This window comes from Salvelinus alpinus, chromosome 6 (assembly GCF_045679555.1).
Source record: "Salvelinus alpinus chromosome 6, SLU_Salpinus.1, whole genome shotgun sequence".
Taxonomy (NCBI): Eukaryota; Metazoa; Chordata; class Actinopteri; order Salmoniformes; family Salmonidae; genus Salvelinus; species Salvelinus alpinus.
The window spans coordinates 74,755,568-74,769,212 of record NC_092091.1 but is presented as its reverse complement, the minus strand read 5'-3'; the positions used below and the strand labels follow the sequence as shown (position 1 = coordinate 74,769,212).

The following is a 13,645-nucleotide window of genomic DNA, read 5'->3' as shown; positions in this document are numbered from 1 at the left end:
ACGTATTTTAATCCAAGACACAAGTATCTGAAATATATATCCAAAGATACCTCCCACACACCCTAACTCTGCCCTTTGGTTTCCTTATATGGAGATCATGGGTAGGTCTAAAGTATCATCGGATAACAGCCTCCACACCTCTTCAGACGCAGGCTAAGGATCTACTAGCTGTGAGCTACTAAATAGACCACATTTCTCCTGTATTAGTTGCTTCTGGGGTTAAATTTGGCACCTTCTAAGTGCGGCCCAGAATACGTGACGAGTTAGTGTTTCATTGTCAAGAATCCTGCGGGGAAACGGTTACTGATATTTCTGTGGCTGCACAGGATCTAAGAGCACACCTTTCAAACTGCAGATATGAGTAAAGTTAGGACTCTGAGTGGTAAGGATCTGTCTTGGATATATTTCGTTATTGTCGACACAAATGTTTTCTAAACTAAAAATATTGCTGTAATTAGTCTAATTATTACAAATGAATGCAGCCTAATTACATTTAGCTCGTTATAATAATAATCCTACCGATTATTTCTCATGCAATAACTGAGATTCTGAATGTATAAATCAGACATAATCCGTGGGTGAGGAAGTTCCAAGTTTACTCAATAGCGTACTGAAATCAAATGGCTCCTGAGGGGAAATCTTATTTGACGTAGCACGTCTACAGTACACAGTTACAGTACACTCCCTGGTATATAATGTGTCTCTGGAATGCAGAAAGACAAGCTTTCATTCAGTCTACGCCATGTTTGATGAAGGGATAGGCAATGAATAGGTTTGTTTTCTTTTCATAGTAATGTTTGGGAAGTAAGCCGTTGTCAAATAACCATAACACTATTCAAATCACAAGTTCATATGAGAAGCTGAAGTTCCGGGTTGGAATGACTGTCAAATGAAATGTACTGCATGTGCAACCACTGCTGAGTCATCGAGGGGAGGTGTCTGATTTTGTATCCCTGGACCATAGGAGAGAGTAACCAGATTACTTTCATCCACTTTGGCTATTGTAGAAACTGTAGCTTTCTACTGTATGGGAATGGCACAGTCTGCCTATTGAAGGTGACACAATATGATACACCTTTTATACAAACAACATAACTACCACGTTTGGGAAACAATACATTTTCTACAAGAGTATCCCAAGTGGTTTATATACAGAGGAGAGGTATTAGTTTGTTGTGGTCGTATGGGAATGTGCGTTTACTAGACCTGTTTCTCTATGATTTAGACAAGAAGTCCGGTACATTGCTTCCGCTTGTTTCGATGCTGAGAGTTTCAGAAAGGGAATGAAGTTAGCGGGAGATTTTGATACATGGCTAAAGAGCATTTTACATTTTAGTCATTTAGCAGATGCTCTTATGTAGAGCGACTTACAGTTAGTTAGTGCATTCATCTTATTAAGACAGGTAGGTGAGACAACCACATATCACAGTCACAGTAAATACATTTTTCCTCAATAAAGAAGTTACTGCTAAAGAGCGGTTTTTCGGATATTTCCTCTCACCCCTCTCGCTTCGTTTTCTTTGTCAGGAACCTGAATGCTGGTGTCGAGACAGGATGAGTGACAACACTGTATCTTCTGAGGGTGCAGAGAGTGGGAAGAATGAACATGTCCGCCACTGGCTACATAGTAGTCCCACTGCCCCACAGGAGTATAATGAGGAAGTTGCAGGGTCAAGTCTTCTCTGCCCTGGTAAACAGGGCTTGGTGGCCCAGGAGGAGAGAGCAGAGTCACCTAGCTGTCTGTCAATGAAGAGTGATCACTCAATGGGTCAGCCAATTGACTTCCACCGAGGACATGGCACAAGAGACAAAAGGTTTGGGCCTGGATTCACAGTCTCAGAGTAGGAGTGCTGCTACAGGATCAGCTTTGCCTTTTAGATCATAATGAATAATATTATATGTATTGAGGGGAACTGATCCTAGATCAACACTGCTAGTCCGAGACACTTTAGGCCTTTTCGCACTGCAATGTTCTTAGCCCTGGGCTAAGACTGACCCTGGGCTAGCTATTCCTGTGTTCACACTAACAGTTGTTAATCCTGGGCTAAAATACCTGGGGACAGTGGGGAGCAGACGTTAGCCTGCCTACATAGCAACCGTTTTTGTTAGCCATAGCAACCAATGTTTTCGCACCAATGAAAGTATTTGTTTTTTTGTCAGGTTTTTGTCCTCGGATGGAAGGATGAAATAGTATAAATGTACTTATTAAAATAGCGTGCAGAACTCATCACAAGAATATGCAAATTAAGTGAAAATGCAGCTATTGTGATTGGACAGTGAAATATTATATTCTTGACCCCGTTTCACAATGGCTATTTTGGCACCGTGTTTCTGGGTCTAGTCCTACAAAGCTGGACCTAACCCTGCTCCGGAGCAAGACCAGCTAGCCCTGGGCTAAGGCTGGTGCTAGAATGTGCAAGTGTGAACACTTGCACAGCCCCAGGCTAAAATCTCCATAAACCAAGGGATAAGGAGACTGCATATGGGTGAATATGGGTCCTGATTTCCAGCTGTCTTTACAAGCTATGTTATAGGGTTAGGGTACTAACTGTATTTTTCACAGGGAGGGTGCAGAGTCACCTACATCCAGCTGTGTGTCAATGAGGAGTGACCGCTCAATGGATCCACCTATAAACTACAAGAGAGAGTTTATTCCCAATCGCAGGTAATTTAGGATTTTCACAATGAGGATGTTGCAATGTGTCAATATGTCAGGCAATCCACTTCCACGAGGTCACGGCACAAAAGAAAAAAGGTCTGGGCCCGTTTTCACAGTCTCAGAGTAGGAGTACTGATTAGTATCAGTTTTGATTAGCATCAGTTTTGTTTAGCATCAGTACTGATTAGCATCATTTTTAATTAGCATCAGTACTGATTAGCATCAGTTTTGATTAGCCTCAGTTTTGAATATTATTTTGCATATGGTCTGATGACGGTTGACTGACCGAAAGCTCAGCCACAATTAAATAAATACTTTTGCATCTGACTGGAATTGTGCAGCGACTTTTTCCTGTTTCTCCAGTTTAGAATTTTGACTCCAGCACCTTCACTAAATTGGTTTGGGTGTGTGGTAAATTCTGCCTATTATCAATTAGATAATAATGATTGGACAAGGGGGACTTGATCCTAGATCAGCACTCCTACTCGGAGACACTTTGAATATGTGATTTCTAATAGATATCTTGCAGATCGGTAAAAGCGACTGTACATCCTGAGCATAGGCTTGATTAAAAACACACCTCAATTAATTGTTTTGCAGGGAGGGAGCAGACTCACCTACATCCAGCTGTGTGTCAATGAGGAGTGACCAGTCATCTTCAAGGTAATCTTTATTAATTTATGATTTTTAAAGTATCTAAAGTGTGTCATGTAGGAATTCATTACCATAAAAAAATCTACAAAATGAAAATACACAATACCATGCATGTATGTATAAAAAAACACATTTGAGGTGATCCAAAACATCAATTTGTTTAATTTCAAATGAATGTATTTCCACCTAATGTATTTCCACCTATTGTAGGATGATGACATCAGACACAACACAACTGTCCATTGGTGGAGTGCATGCAACAATGGTATGATTGCAAGTTTTAAGCTGAAACTATATGTATTCATAGTAAATGTATATTCAGTGGATTGTTCTTAGTTTCAATAATAATAAACAATAGGCATTGGTGATTTGGCAAATAAAAAAAAAATCAACTATATGTGCAGGTACAGTAACTGTTAATTGGTTTAAAAATAAATACAACTGCATATGTTGATGATCGTTTTTATTTCTTGGGTTCTCAGCTTACAGAACATCATGGCATGAACAGAGTCAGCGACCTCAGAGAATTCCCACAGAGAATCGAAGACTGGACAAAGGAGCATGTGAAAGAGTGGCTAACTAGTAGCCTCAAACTCCCTGAGGTCGCAACAAAACTTTATGAACAGGATGTGTCAGGAGCTAGCCTGGTTTGCATTGAGAAACAGGACTTGACTGATTTAGGTGTTAAGTTTGGGCCTGCGATTCAAATCATAAAAAATGTAGAGATACTGAGAAACTACTTGGAGAGTGTAGGGAGAAGCATGAGATCCCCTGAGAGTGACCCCTTCAGAAGACAGGAGAGATTTAGATGTAGAGCCATACCAGAAGCTAGGATGGGGTCACATGAGGAAACTCTGGATTCTGACAGTGTGAAATCGGAGTCGGTGGCTCCAAGTCTAAGCTCTTCATGGACATCAGTGGAAGAACTGAGACATTCCGATTCAGATGTTGCATCCCCCATTAAACTGCCAATGGGAGAGTCGGAATCCATTCCAGCTTATGGAAATATGGAGGACAATACGAGACAAAGTGAGACTTCCATCTCATCATTTGACCACTCGAGAGAAACTGCTCCGAATCTGGAGAAGAGGATATGTCCCCCACGTCCCTTTGACAAAAACGACCCATCGTTCACATACATACAAAATTATACCCTCCCCCCTGAATCCGGTCCAAGCAATCTCATTGACCCGGTACATGAGTACAAGATCCTGCCAAGCACAGAGGAAGCCAGTGAGATAGATATCCTGGAAAAGTTCAGCAACGAAGTGTTTCGTTTTTCCGCAGCCTGCATGAACTCTCGCACCAATGGGACCATTCATTTTGGGGTGACAGGCGGGTCCGGACACATGCATGGACAGGTGATTGGGCAAAACCTGCCATCATTCAATATGTATACAGACAAGTTTGACTTGCGTCTCAAGGAACACTTTGGAGAAGAAACAAACATCGCAAGAGCATGCATCAGGCCTCCAAAATTCTTTCAGGTTCAACGTCTGGATGGCGCGACTTCAGACAAGTGGGTGATAGAAGTTGATGTTGTCCCAAGTTATTCACAGACTCAAGAGAAGCTTTTCTATACCTCAATAATATCTGAACTAAATGGAGAAGAATACAAAACTGAATGTCTATTTATTCGACAAGGCCCAAAGAGCATCAACATTATTGCAGACAATAATCCCAGAAGTCTTCAGGAGAAGATGAGAGGTTTGACAGAGGAAGTCAAATATTGGTCATCAGCACGCAAGTCAAAAGAGGAGAGCAACTGTCAGCTGCCGAACCAAAACCACCAAGGACAGAGGCTAAAACAATTGATAACTCATGGGAGAGACACACTTGAAAACTCATTGCAAGTTATAGTTGTCACAAACAAGTGCCACCCCAGTCAACTTGAACATTTGGGTTTTTTGAAAGAGATGAAGTTGTTTGCAGTGCTCGAGTTTGACCCAGAATCTGACATGAACGGGACATGCAGTTTCTACAGAGCAGATCGCATAGCTAATGTTCACTACCCTCGAATGTACAATACCAATGACAGTGTCTCCACTGTTATCGGAAAGCTGAACTTGTTTAAGCAGACGAGCTGGGTCTTTTGTAATGGTCGAGCAAATGAGGTCAGTGAAGCAGACAGACCTTTCACTACCAGTGAATGGCTGAAGAAACGTGCTGGAGAAATCAGCGATATGGTTTCATTTCTCTGCAATCCAGATGTCTTGTCGAAAGACAGATTACTTGTGGTGTTCATGCTTCACTCAGGAGTCACTGACATCTCAAGCCCTATACTTGAGGCCTTTTGTGCGATCTATCGCACTCTTGAGGGTGAGGATAATATGCTCTGCATATGCAAAGATTCAAATGTATTCAGTCAATGGAGAGACATGATAAATACTCGCTGCAAAGTGGATATCACCAGTAAATGTATCTACGAATTGAGCCTGAATGAAATCGACTGCACCATCAGGAAAATCAAAGAACCTCAGACACGGTCCTCTAGGAGATATCTGCCATCTTCTGGCTCCAGTTCGGTCCTCCTGACACAAAAAGATGAAGAGCTGATGACCGTACTTGATATACTGAGTGAAAATGAATGTGAGAACACTGAAATTGAAACCAAGGACACTTTTGAGGAATTCAAGACCAACACGGAGGAGGACTTTTACAGAGGCGGACAAGTGACTTGGTGGAACTTCTACTTGTCCGAGAGGCCAGGTTGTCTGCCATTTATCAAACGTGACAAGTATGAGGATCTTCACAACCTGATCACACCTACAGAGGGGTACACATCGCCATGCATAATAATAAACCTCTTCCATCATCCAGGCTGTGGTGGAACAACACTGGCCATGCACGTGTTGTGGAACTTGAGATGTAAATTCAGATGTGCCGTTCTGAAAAACACCACAGCACAGAACAGTGAGATCGCAGTCCAAGTCACACACCTGCTGACCTGTGGCAAAGAGAAGCAGTTGAGTTATACTCCTGTTCTACTCTTGGTGGACAACTGGGAGGACGTTGAAGACCTACAGAGATGCATACTAAGTGCAGCCAACGAGAAGAAAAAACCTGAGACTCTGATGGTCATCATACTGAACTGTGAGAGATCACAGATTCCTGCAGTGAGCTCCAGAAACAGCCGACTTGACAACGTCTTCATGATCAACAAACTCTCCACCAAAGAGCAGAGCTTCTTTGAGGTGAAACTGAAAGAGCTCAAAGGTCACCATCAGAAACCTGAAACGTTCTACGCCTTCATGATCATGACAAACAATTTCAGTGAGAAGTACATAGAGAATCTGGTGTGCAACACCCTGAAAGACCTTGACACCTCCAGAAAAGAAGGACAGCTATTTTCACTCTTAGCTTTGCTAAATACATATGTGAACGGCTCCTATATGGCCCTGTCCCTCTGTGAGGAGTTTGTGGGGATTAGGAATGCTCTGTGGGGAAAAGAAACACTTGAGGACAAAATGAACCCATACTCCACGCTTCTGATCCACTTCAACATTGAAGAGCACGGCACCTATCAGGCAGTTCGGTTTCTACACCAAAGGATTGCAAGTAATTGCCTCAAAGTACTCACCGGAAAGCACAAGCTTCAACTGGGGGAAATAACAACCAATCTGTTACACTGTGACTTGCTGTACAAATCTGGCATGGGTAAGGATATCCTGGTTCAAAACATCCAAAGTATGCTGATCACACGGCAAAGAAAGGAACTTGGACATGACAAAGATACACTGTTCTCTCCTTTGATTGAAGACATACAGACGGATGAGGGAATCAGCCAAATCAAAGAAGTTCTTGTAAGAGCAACAAAGAGATTTGACAAAAACGCAACTCTGCCACAAGCTTTGGCAAGGCATTTCTATCTGAAAGAGAAGGATTATATATCTGCTCTGCAATGGGCCAAGGATGCACAGCAGAAAATGTACAATTCTTACATTGCTGACACATTAGGACAGGTGTACAAAAGCCACCTAAAATATGAAATTGAACATGCTGAGGAGCTCACTCCAGAAGGGTTAGACAAATGCCTAAAATTAGCATTTCAGGCCACCAAAGCATTCAGAGATTCACAGGAACTCGCAAAGAAGGATGAGCCAATGGATTCCCTTGATCTGCCCAACAGAAAGAGGCAACGAACCTACAACACATCTGGGTATGTCGGTGAAATGGAAGTTTCAATGATTGTTTTAGATATCATCAAAGATATTCCTTTTTTCAACAAAAGTGACGCACTCCAGCGAGACAAAATGCTGCAGTTCCTCAAAAACCACTTGCCAGTGAGTGATTTTCATGAAACAACAAACAGTACAAATGATCAATTCATTGCTGTTCTGGCAGACCACGAGAAATTCCTGGTCTCTTTGAAGCCACGGCTGAAGGAGATGTTCACTTTTTTTGAGAACTACTTCACATACCTGAAGCCAAGGTCAATTGAGAAGGAGACAGCAGAAGACAGAAACAAACGAAAAGTATCAGAGCTCTTCAAGAAGTACATTCACATCTTCTGTTCCTCGGGAGAAGAGAGGGCCTCTGAAAGGGCCAGTCAACCAAAATTGAGTATCCGGCAGGAGATAGAGGAGCAGCGAAACTATTTGGAGCAAAAGCGAGCAGATTCATTTGCTGGTCTTCTCCAGTATCTGAATGAGAAGAATGGGAATCAAATTGAATTAATTCTGAAGAAATGGCAGTTCATTGTTCAAAATTCTACACGGAAACTCATGGCTGACCGGATCAATTTCATCCTTGCAAACATTGTTCTTCACTGCATTAAGCAGAGCTCAACATTGCTGAAGAGGTACGAGGAGCTGGTCTCCCTTCTCAACGAGGCACTGCAAGAAGAGGGAACCCATTCAAACTGCACAGAGCTGTACTACCTCTCAATGTTGCTGATGTGGCCAAGAAAGGACAACCTGCTTGAGAGCACCACAACGTTCAAAAACATTGGCACGTATGTCACTTCATCGAAAAAATCTTTCCATCGTCGCTTCTCCCACATGTTTCCGGCGAAGACTTGCATCGCACATTTCTACCTCGGGAAATCAAGAGGACTGAGGAGAATAATTCACAAAGGCAAGCTTGATCATTTGCTGTACAAAGAGGGACCCAAAACCTCACACAAGAAGGCCTCATCCAAAGATAGACCCCCAAACCCGCATCAACTGTGGCAAAGTGGAGCAATATGGAGGGATCCTGAGATACAAAACCTGTTACTACGGGTCAAAGGGAAAACTGAAAACGGTGACATTTATGTTTACTACGGAGGCAATCTGAAAATCTCAGTGCGTCCAGTATACCTTGGTGGAGTCCGGAGTGGATGCAGCACGGAGGAGGTCTCCTTTTACCTTGGATTCACCATGGAGGGACCCGTAGCTTATGACGTAAAGTATGAAAATGACCGGTAAACAGCTTACCATCAGGTAGACTGAGGAAGGGACGCAAGCGTTCACACTTAGGGAAAGGAAAGGCTTCCATTGAAGTTATATAGGCCTAGAGGTTTTGACTGGGGTGAATGTCTGTGAACCAGGACAGAATCACATTAAGTAAGATACCAGTGTGCTCTTGTCACTGTGTGAGGAAACCCAACCTCAACCACCTGGATATAATCAAAGCAGAGAGAACAGGTGTCGTGTGACATGCAGCAATGAATCATTCATGCTTTTAGAGGTGAAACAATGATAATCAATCTTGCATCAGAATGGATTGCAATGTCTCTAAGTCCCTGTAATTGTGTCTCTAAGTCCCTGTAATTGTGTCTCTAAGTCCCTGTAAATTTGTCTCGAAGTCCCTGTAATTTTATATGTAAGTCCCTGTAATTTTGTTTCTAAGTCCATCTAATTTTGTTTCTAAGTCCTTGTAATTTTGTCCCTAAGTCCCTGTCATTTTTCTGTATGTCCCTGTAATTTTGTCTCTAAATACCTCTAATTCTGTCTCTAAGTCCCTCTAATTGTAACATACAGTAAAATACAGTAGCAGACCAATGAACAAGGATTGTAGACCTATAAACCACGTGCAACTATTCAATGCTTAAAACATGTATTATGGTTTAGCATTGTGTTTGTTGAAAGTATGGGATGATTATTATGTTACAAGGCATATTGACTTTCTGCACGTTATGTAGCTTCTTCAGTTGTTTGTCTAAATACATTAAATTGCGTAGTAACCTATTGTCAATGTTTGTTCATGGAATAAAGAGGATTGCATTACTATATATATATATATATATATATATACGTATATATTTTTTGGGGGGTATTTTTTCTCTGAATGTTCTGTAAAGAATTATGATTATATAAAAAATGTTACCTGCATGTCTTGCACCCTACTGAAAATATTTTAATATTTTAATTTGTGACACATTTCAAATCAAATCAAATCAAATTGTATTGGTCACATACACATGTTTAGCAGAGTTATTGCAGGTGTAGCGAAATACTTGTGCTTCTAGCTCCGACTTCACAGTAATATCTAACAAGTAATATCTAACAATTTCATAACATATACCCAAAACACACAAATCTAAGTCAGGAATGGAATTAAGAATATATACATATATGAACGAGCGGTGTCAGAGCGTCATGGACTAAGATACAGTAGAAAAATATAGAATTAAGCAATAAGGCACGAGGGGGTGTGGTATATGACCAATATACCTCGGCCACTATACACTTTTGACCCTGGTATTGTGCCAAATGTATATTCCTAACCTACAGTAAAGCACTGTTTGATTATGATGTTGTGTTTAATTTCCCAGAAAATGTTTCATGTGCCACTGGCTTTTCTATATCTTACTATTTGCCAATCTTCAGCTGGAAAACTATACAACATGACCATCCCTGGAATGTACTGGTCCTGATCAGTAGAAATTGTATTTTTCAAATGCCAACACAGCAGGCAGGCAGACAGAGACTATATTTAATGATTTTATTATTTTGCTACAATTTTTTTTATTTTAGTCTGTTTTACAGTCACTGAAATACAGTTTTTCAAAATAACTGGTCTGACAGCACCCTCTACTGGACCAACACAAATCACACACTGACAGTGTGGGGCCGAATACGTGTTAACTAGGTATTCTTGTTATTATTTGTTTAAACAATAGGGTCCACCAAAGACGTGTGTGAGGTGCTGATCGTGAGAATGTAGGCTTTCTCTCAGTCAAGCTGTCCAATACAATAATGGTTGTTGTAAAAAAAAAAAAAACATACATAAATACGATTTTTTTTCGCCCGAAAACAGGTAGACAACATGTAGTGTCCGTAAACTTGTGTACTTACTAAATCTGTCTGTCTGCCATTTTCTCACATTACGACGTAATAAACTTCCAAACCAAAGTCCTGTAGGGGTTAGTGTTCCCAAAACTATAGCCTAACAGACGTAGCTAGCTACTGCTACTCCTTTATAGCAGCAAGACAGCAAGAAACATTTATTATAAAGCTAGAGATAGATAGCTAAAAAAGTAGGCTATTTACCGGATATCTAAACGAAAGCAAACCAACGCAAGGTTCGCTATTATGAAGGCATGTCTTTGTAAAACATCATGAATAGCAAAAGTTTGGCGTGGCTTTATGCAATGGTAGCGTAAAAGCGCGGATAAAGTTCTTCATTTTTACAATGTATGATAATTTTAGTATTGTCTAAAAGACTCATGGTAAAATAACCTAGAGTGGGCGGTCAACCTTCATGTACTTGTACTTTAGCAAGCAGTCTGTATGTCAGGATGGCCGAGCGGTCTAAGGCGCTGCGTTCAGGTCGCAGTCTCCCCTGGAGGCGTGGGTTCGAATCCCACTTCTGACATTATTTTTGTAATGTAGATGCAATATGCTTTTCATTGCTTTTCAGAAATGTATGTCAGAAAATGTTGTTCAGTGTTAAGACACTTTGACCCAAAAGTTAAAGGTACAGTTCAACCATTTTACTTTTTTAAGATATTTGTTTCCTTACATTGAAAGCAGTCTATGACTGTGAATGAGTCACTGCAATACACACTATGGTTTGGTAAACTAACCACTGCACTGATTTTGCAACATGTATAAATGCAAAGAGAATAGTCAAGCATGGAGTTGTGCCAATAATTTATAAATACACTAGAATACATATAGGGGGCGCTGTGTTGAAGCCAGCGTGCCTCCATCTTGGCACTCCCCCACAGTTTGCAAAAACATATTTTGGAAGCTATAGAAATGCATGTATTAATGTCTACATTTGTTTTTGCCACATGTATTCTATTACAGACACCTAAATGCATACTTTACAATTATATTATGTGAGGTAAACATACAAATAAAAAATTAAGATATATATAATAATAGATTTTGAAGTATAGATTTTTTATATTACTAATGTTACTATCCCCACCACAACAAAACAATACTTAAATACATGTAATTTTGTTCTTTAAACATTTAAAGCTGCAATAGGTCACTTTTTGGGTGACCCCACCAAATTCAGATAGAAATATGAGTTATAGATCGGTCATTGTCATTGAAATCACGTCTAAGAATCTGTAGATCTATTCTATGTGCTCTATTTCTATTCTTCCCATTCTTAACTTTCGTTTTTGCATCTTTAACTTTAGGTTTAGTTCACCAGCTTCAAACAGCTGAAAATATATTTCACAGCAGTTTCGATGGTACAATGACTCTACACTATACTCGCTTGTTTTGTCACAAACTTATATTAGGCAAACTATTCGAATTTTAGCAACCAGGAAATGGCAGAGAGATTTCTGCATAGTGTACCTTTAATTGAAATACTGTAGAATTCCATTCATTCCTATGGAGCACTGCTCCTACTGGGGAGTGCCAATATGACCGACCGGTGGCTTCAAAGCCTCTCAATAGACTATTGAAATACAGCATCAGCAAGCCAGGGTTTATATACTGTATATCATTGGTTGTGTGGGGCTGAGTTTGTGACAGACACCACATAGCCTGACAGTATAAAGGCAACTGAGGTAGGTGTTCTCTGGACAGACTCTCATTAAGTACCTGACAGATCTACACTCCAAAACCTAGAATTGAACAGCAAACTCTAAGTAACCTGCATAGCCTACTTCTTTATTATTTGCAAGTCCAAATGTGTATCTGGTACATGTTGTTTTCTTATATATTCTGCATAGTTCTGCAATGCATAGTTTTTTGTTTTTTGAAAATAGTGCTGTTATAGTTTTGCTAATATTTTAAAACATATTTCAATTCATTGGTGACAGGTGTTGTTAGAATATAAAGGGCAAAATATTATGTCAGCACTGAGCTCAATGTCTGCAATTGCCCAAGCTGCAACTTTCCAAACTTTACAGATTGTGAGTAGCCTGGTAGAACCAGCCTGATCACTGCAGTCAGCATTCTGCTACGTGAAAGTGAAATCGAATGTTGAACGCAGCAATCAGGCTGATTCCACCAGGCTATAGCGTGAGGGCTATTTAGGGGAAACTTTGGTCATTGTGAGGGCTGTTCTTAGAATTTTTGTAGTGTCAGGAAATGGATTGTGATTCTTCATACTAAGGGTGTCATCTCCCGAGTGGTGCAACAGTCTAAGGCACTGTATCTCAGTGCAAAATGTGTCACTACAGACCCTGGTTTGATCCCAGGCTGTATCACAACCCGGCTGTGATCAGGAGTCCCATAGGGCGATGCACAATTGGCTCAGCGTCATCCGGGTTAGGGGAGGGTTTGGCTGGGGAAGGCCATCATTGTAAAGGAAGTATTTGTTCTTAACGGACTTCCCTATTTAAATAAAATTATCTGGGCTATTATGATGTTTTGAAGCCATACATACACGTTTTACATTGCATGTACACATACATAGCTAGTTCAATTGATAAATGAAATTAAAAGTGATGGTAACTTAGCCCACAGTTTAGATTCTACCATCGGCGTGTATTCATGGGTGCCAAGGGAAACCAGGCTTCCCCCCCAAAAAAACAGAATGATTTATCCTTCGTCTCTCTGTTTTTCATACTTTTCCTTCAATTTGCAAGAGGCTGAATGTGTCTCACCGGAGAAAGCATCAGAGCGAGCGAAACAAAGGCCATCTTTCTCAGGATGTGTAGCCCGGCTATCGGATGCTGTCTTGACAAAAAGAGTATGACATTGTTGCCGCCCGTAGCATTGAATGCAAGGGAAGCCAGCGAGCATTTGGCCTCCACTGATTAAAACAATTTAATAAATGATAACTAATCATCATTGAGCTAAACTGAGTGAGCTCAACTGTGAATGACTCTGGCACACACAAAAAAATGTCAAAGGAAGCCAGTTTGGATTTGGCTTCACATCAATCACATCACAAGCAAAACAGAATTTACATTTAAAAAAAAGATTGCATCTC

At 40.7% G+C, this 13,645-nt stretch overlaps 1 protein-coding gene, 1 long non-coding RNA gene and 1 other non-coding gene across 3 annotated transcripts in view; 2 read left to right on the top strand and 1 right to left on the bottom strand.

Annotated features, from left to right (window-relative positions):
- The window catches only part of LOC139579371 (uncharacterized), a 331,703-nt gene that overhangs the window by 281,728 nt on the left and 36,330 nt on the right, over positions 1 to 13,645 (bottom strand). The gene's annotated exons all lie outside the window — the stretch shown is intronic.
- LOC139579315 (sterile alpha motif domain-containing protein 9-like) lies at positions 130 to 10,047 on the top strand. Its single transcript, XM_071407873.1, has 6 exons — positions 130 to 382; positions 1,528 to 1,814; positions 2,564 to 2,665; positions 3,260 to 3,322; positions 3,524 to 3,578; positions 3,796 to 10,047. Exons 2-6 carry the CDS (start codon positions 1,555 to 1,557, stop codon positions 8,719 to 8,721), a joined length of 5,406 nt encoding a protein of 1,801 aa, XP_071263974.1. The 5' UTR covers positions 130 to 382; positions 1,528 to 1,554; the 3' UTR covers positions 8,722 to 10,047.
- Positions 11,031 to 11,113, top strand: trnal-cag (transfer RNA leucine (anticodon CAG)). The gene has a single exon. It is a non-coding gene; the product is annotated as a tRNA-Leu (tRNA).

Coding starts and splice junctions, on each gene's coding strand:
- LOC139579315 (XM_071407873.1), top strand. CDS start 1,555: ATGAGTGACAACACTGTATCTTCTGAGGGTGCAGAGAGTGGGAAGAAT. Junction 1,815..2,563: donor CATGGCACAAGAGACAAAAG/GTTTGGGCCTGG, acceptor TATTTTTCACAG/GGAGGGTGCAGAGTCACCTA. Junction 3,579..3,795: donor GTGGAGTGCATGCAACAATG/GTATGATTGCAA, acceptor TTGGGTTCTCAG/CTTACAGAACATCATGGCAT.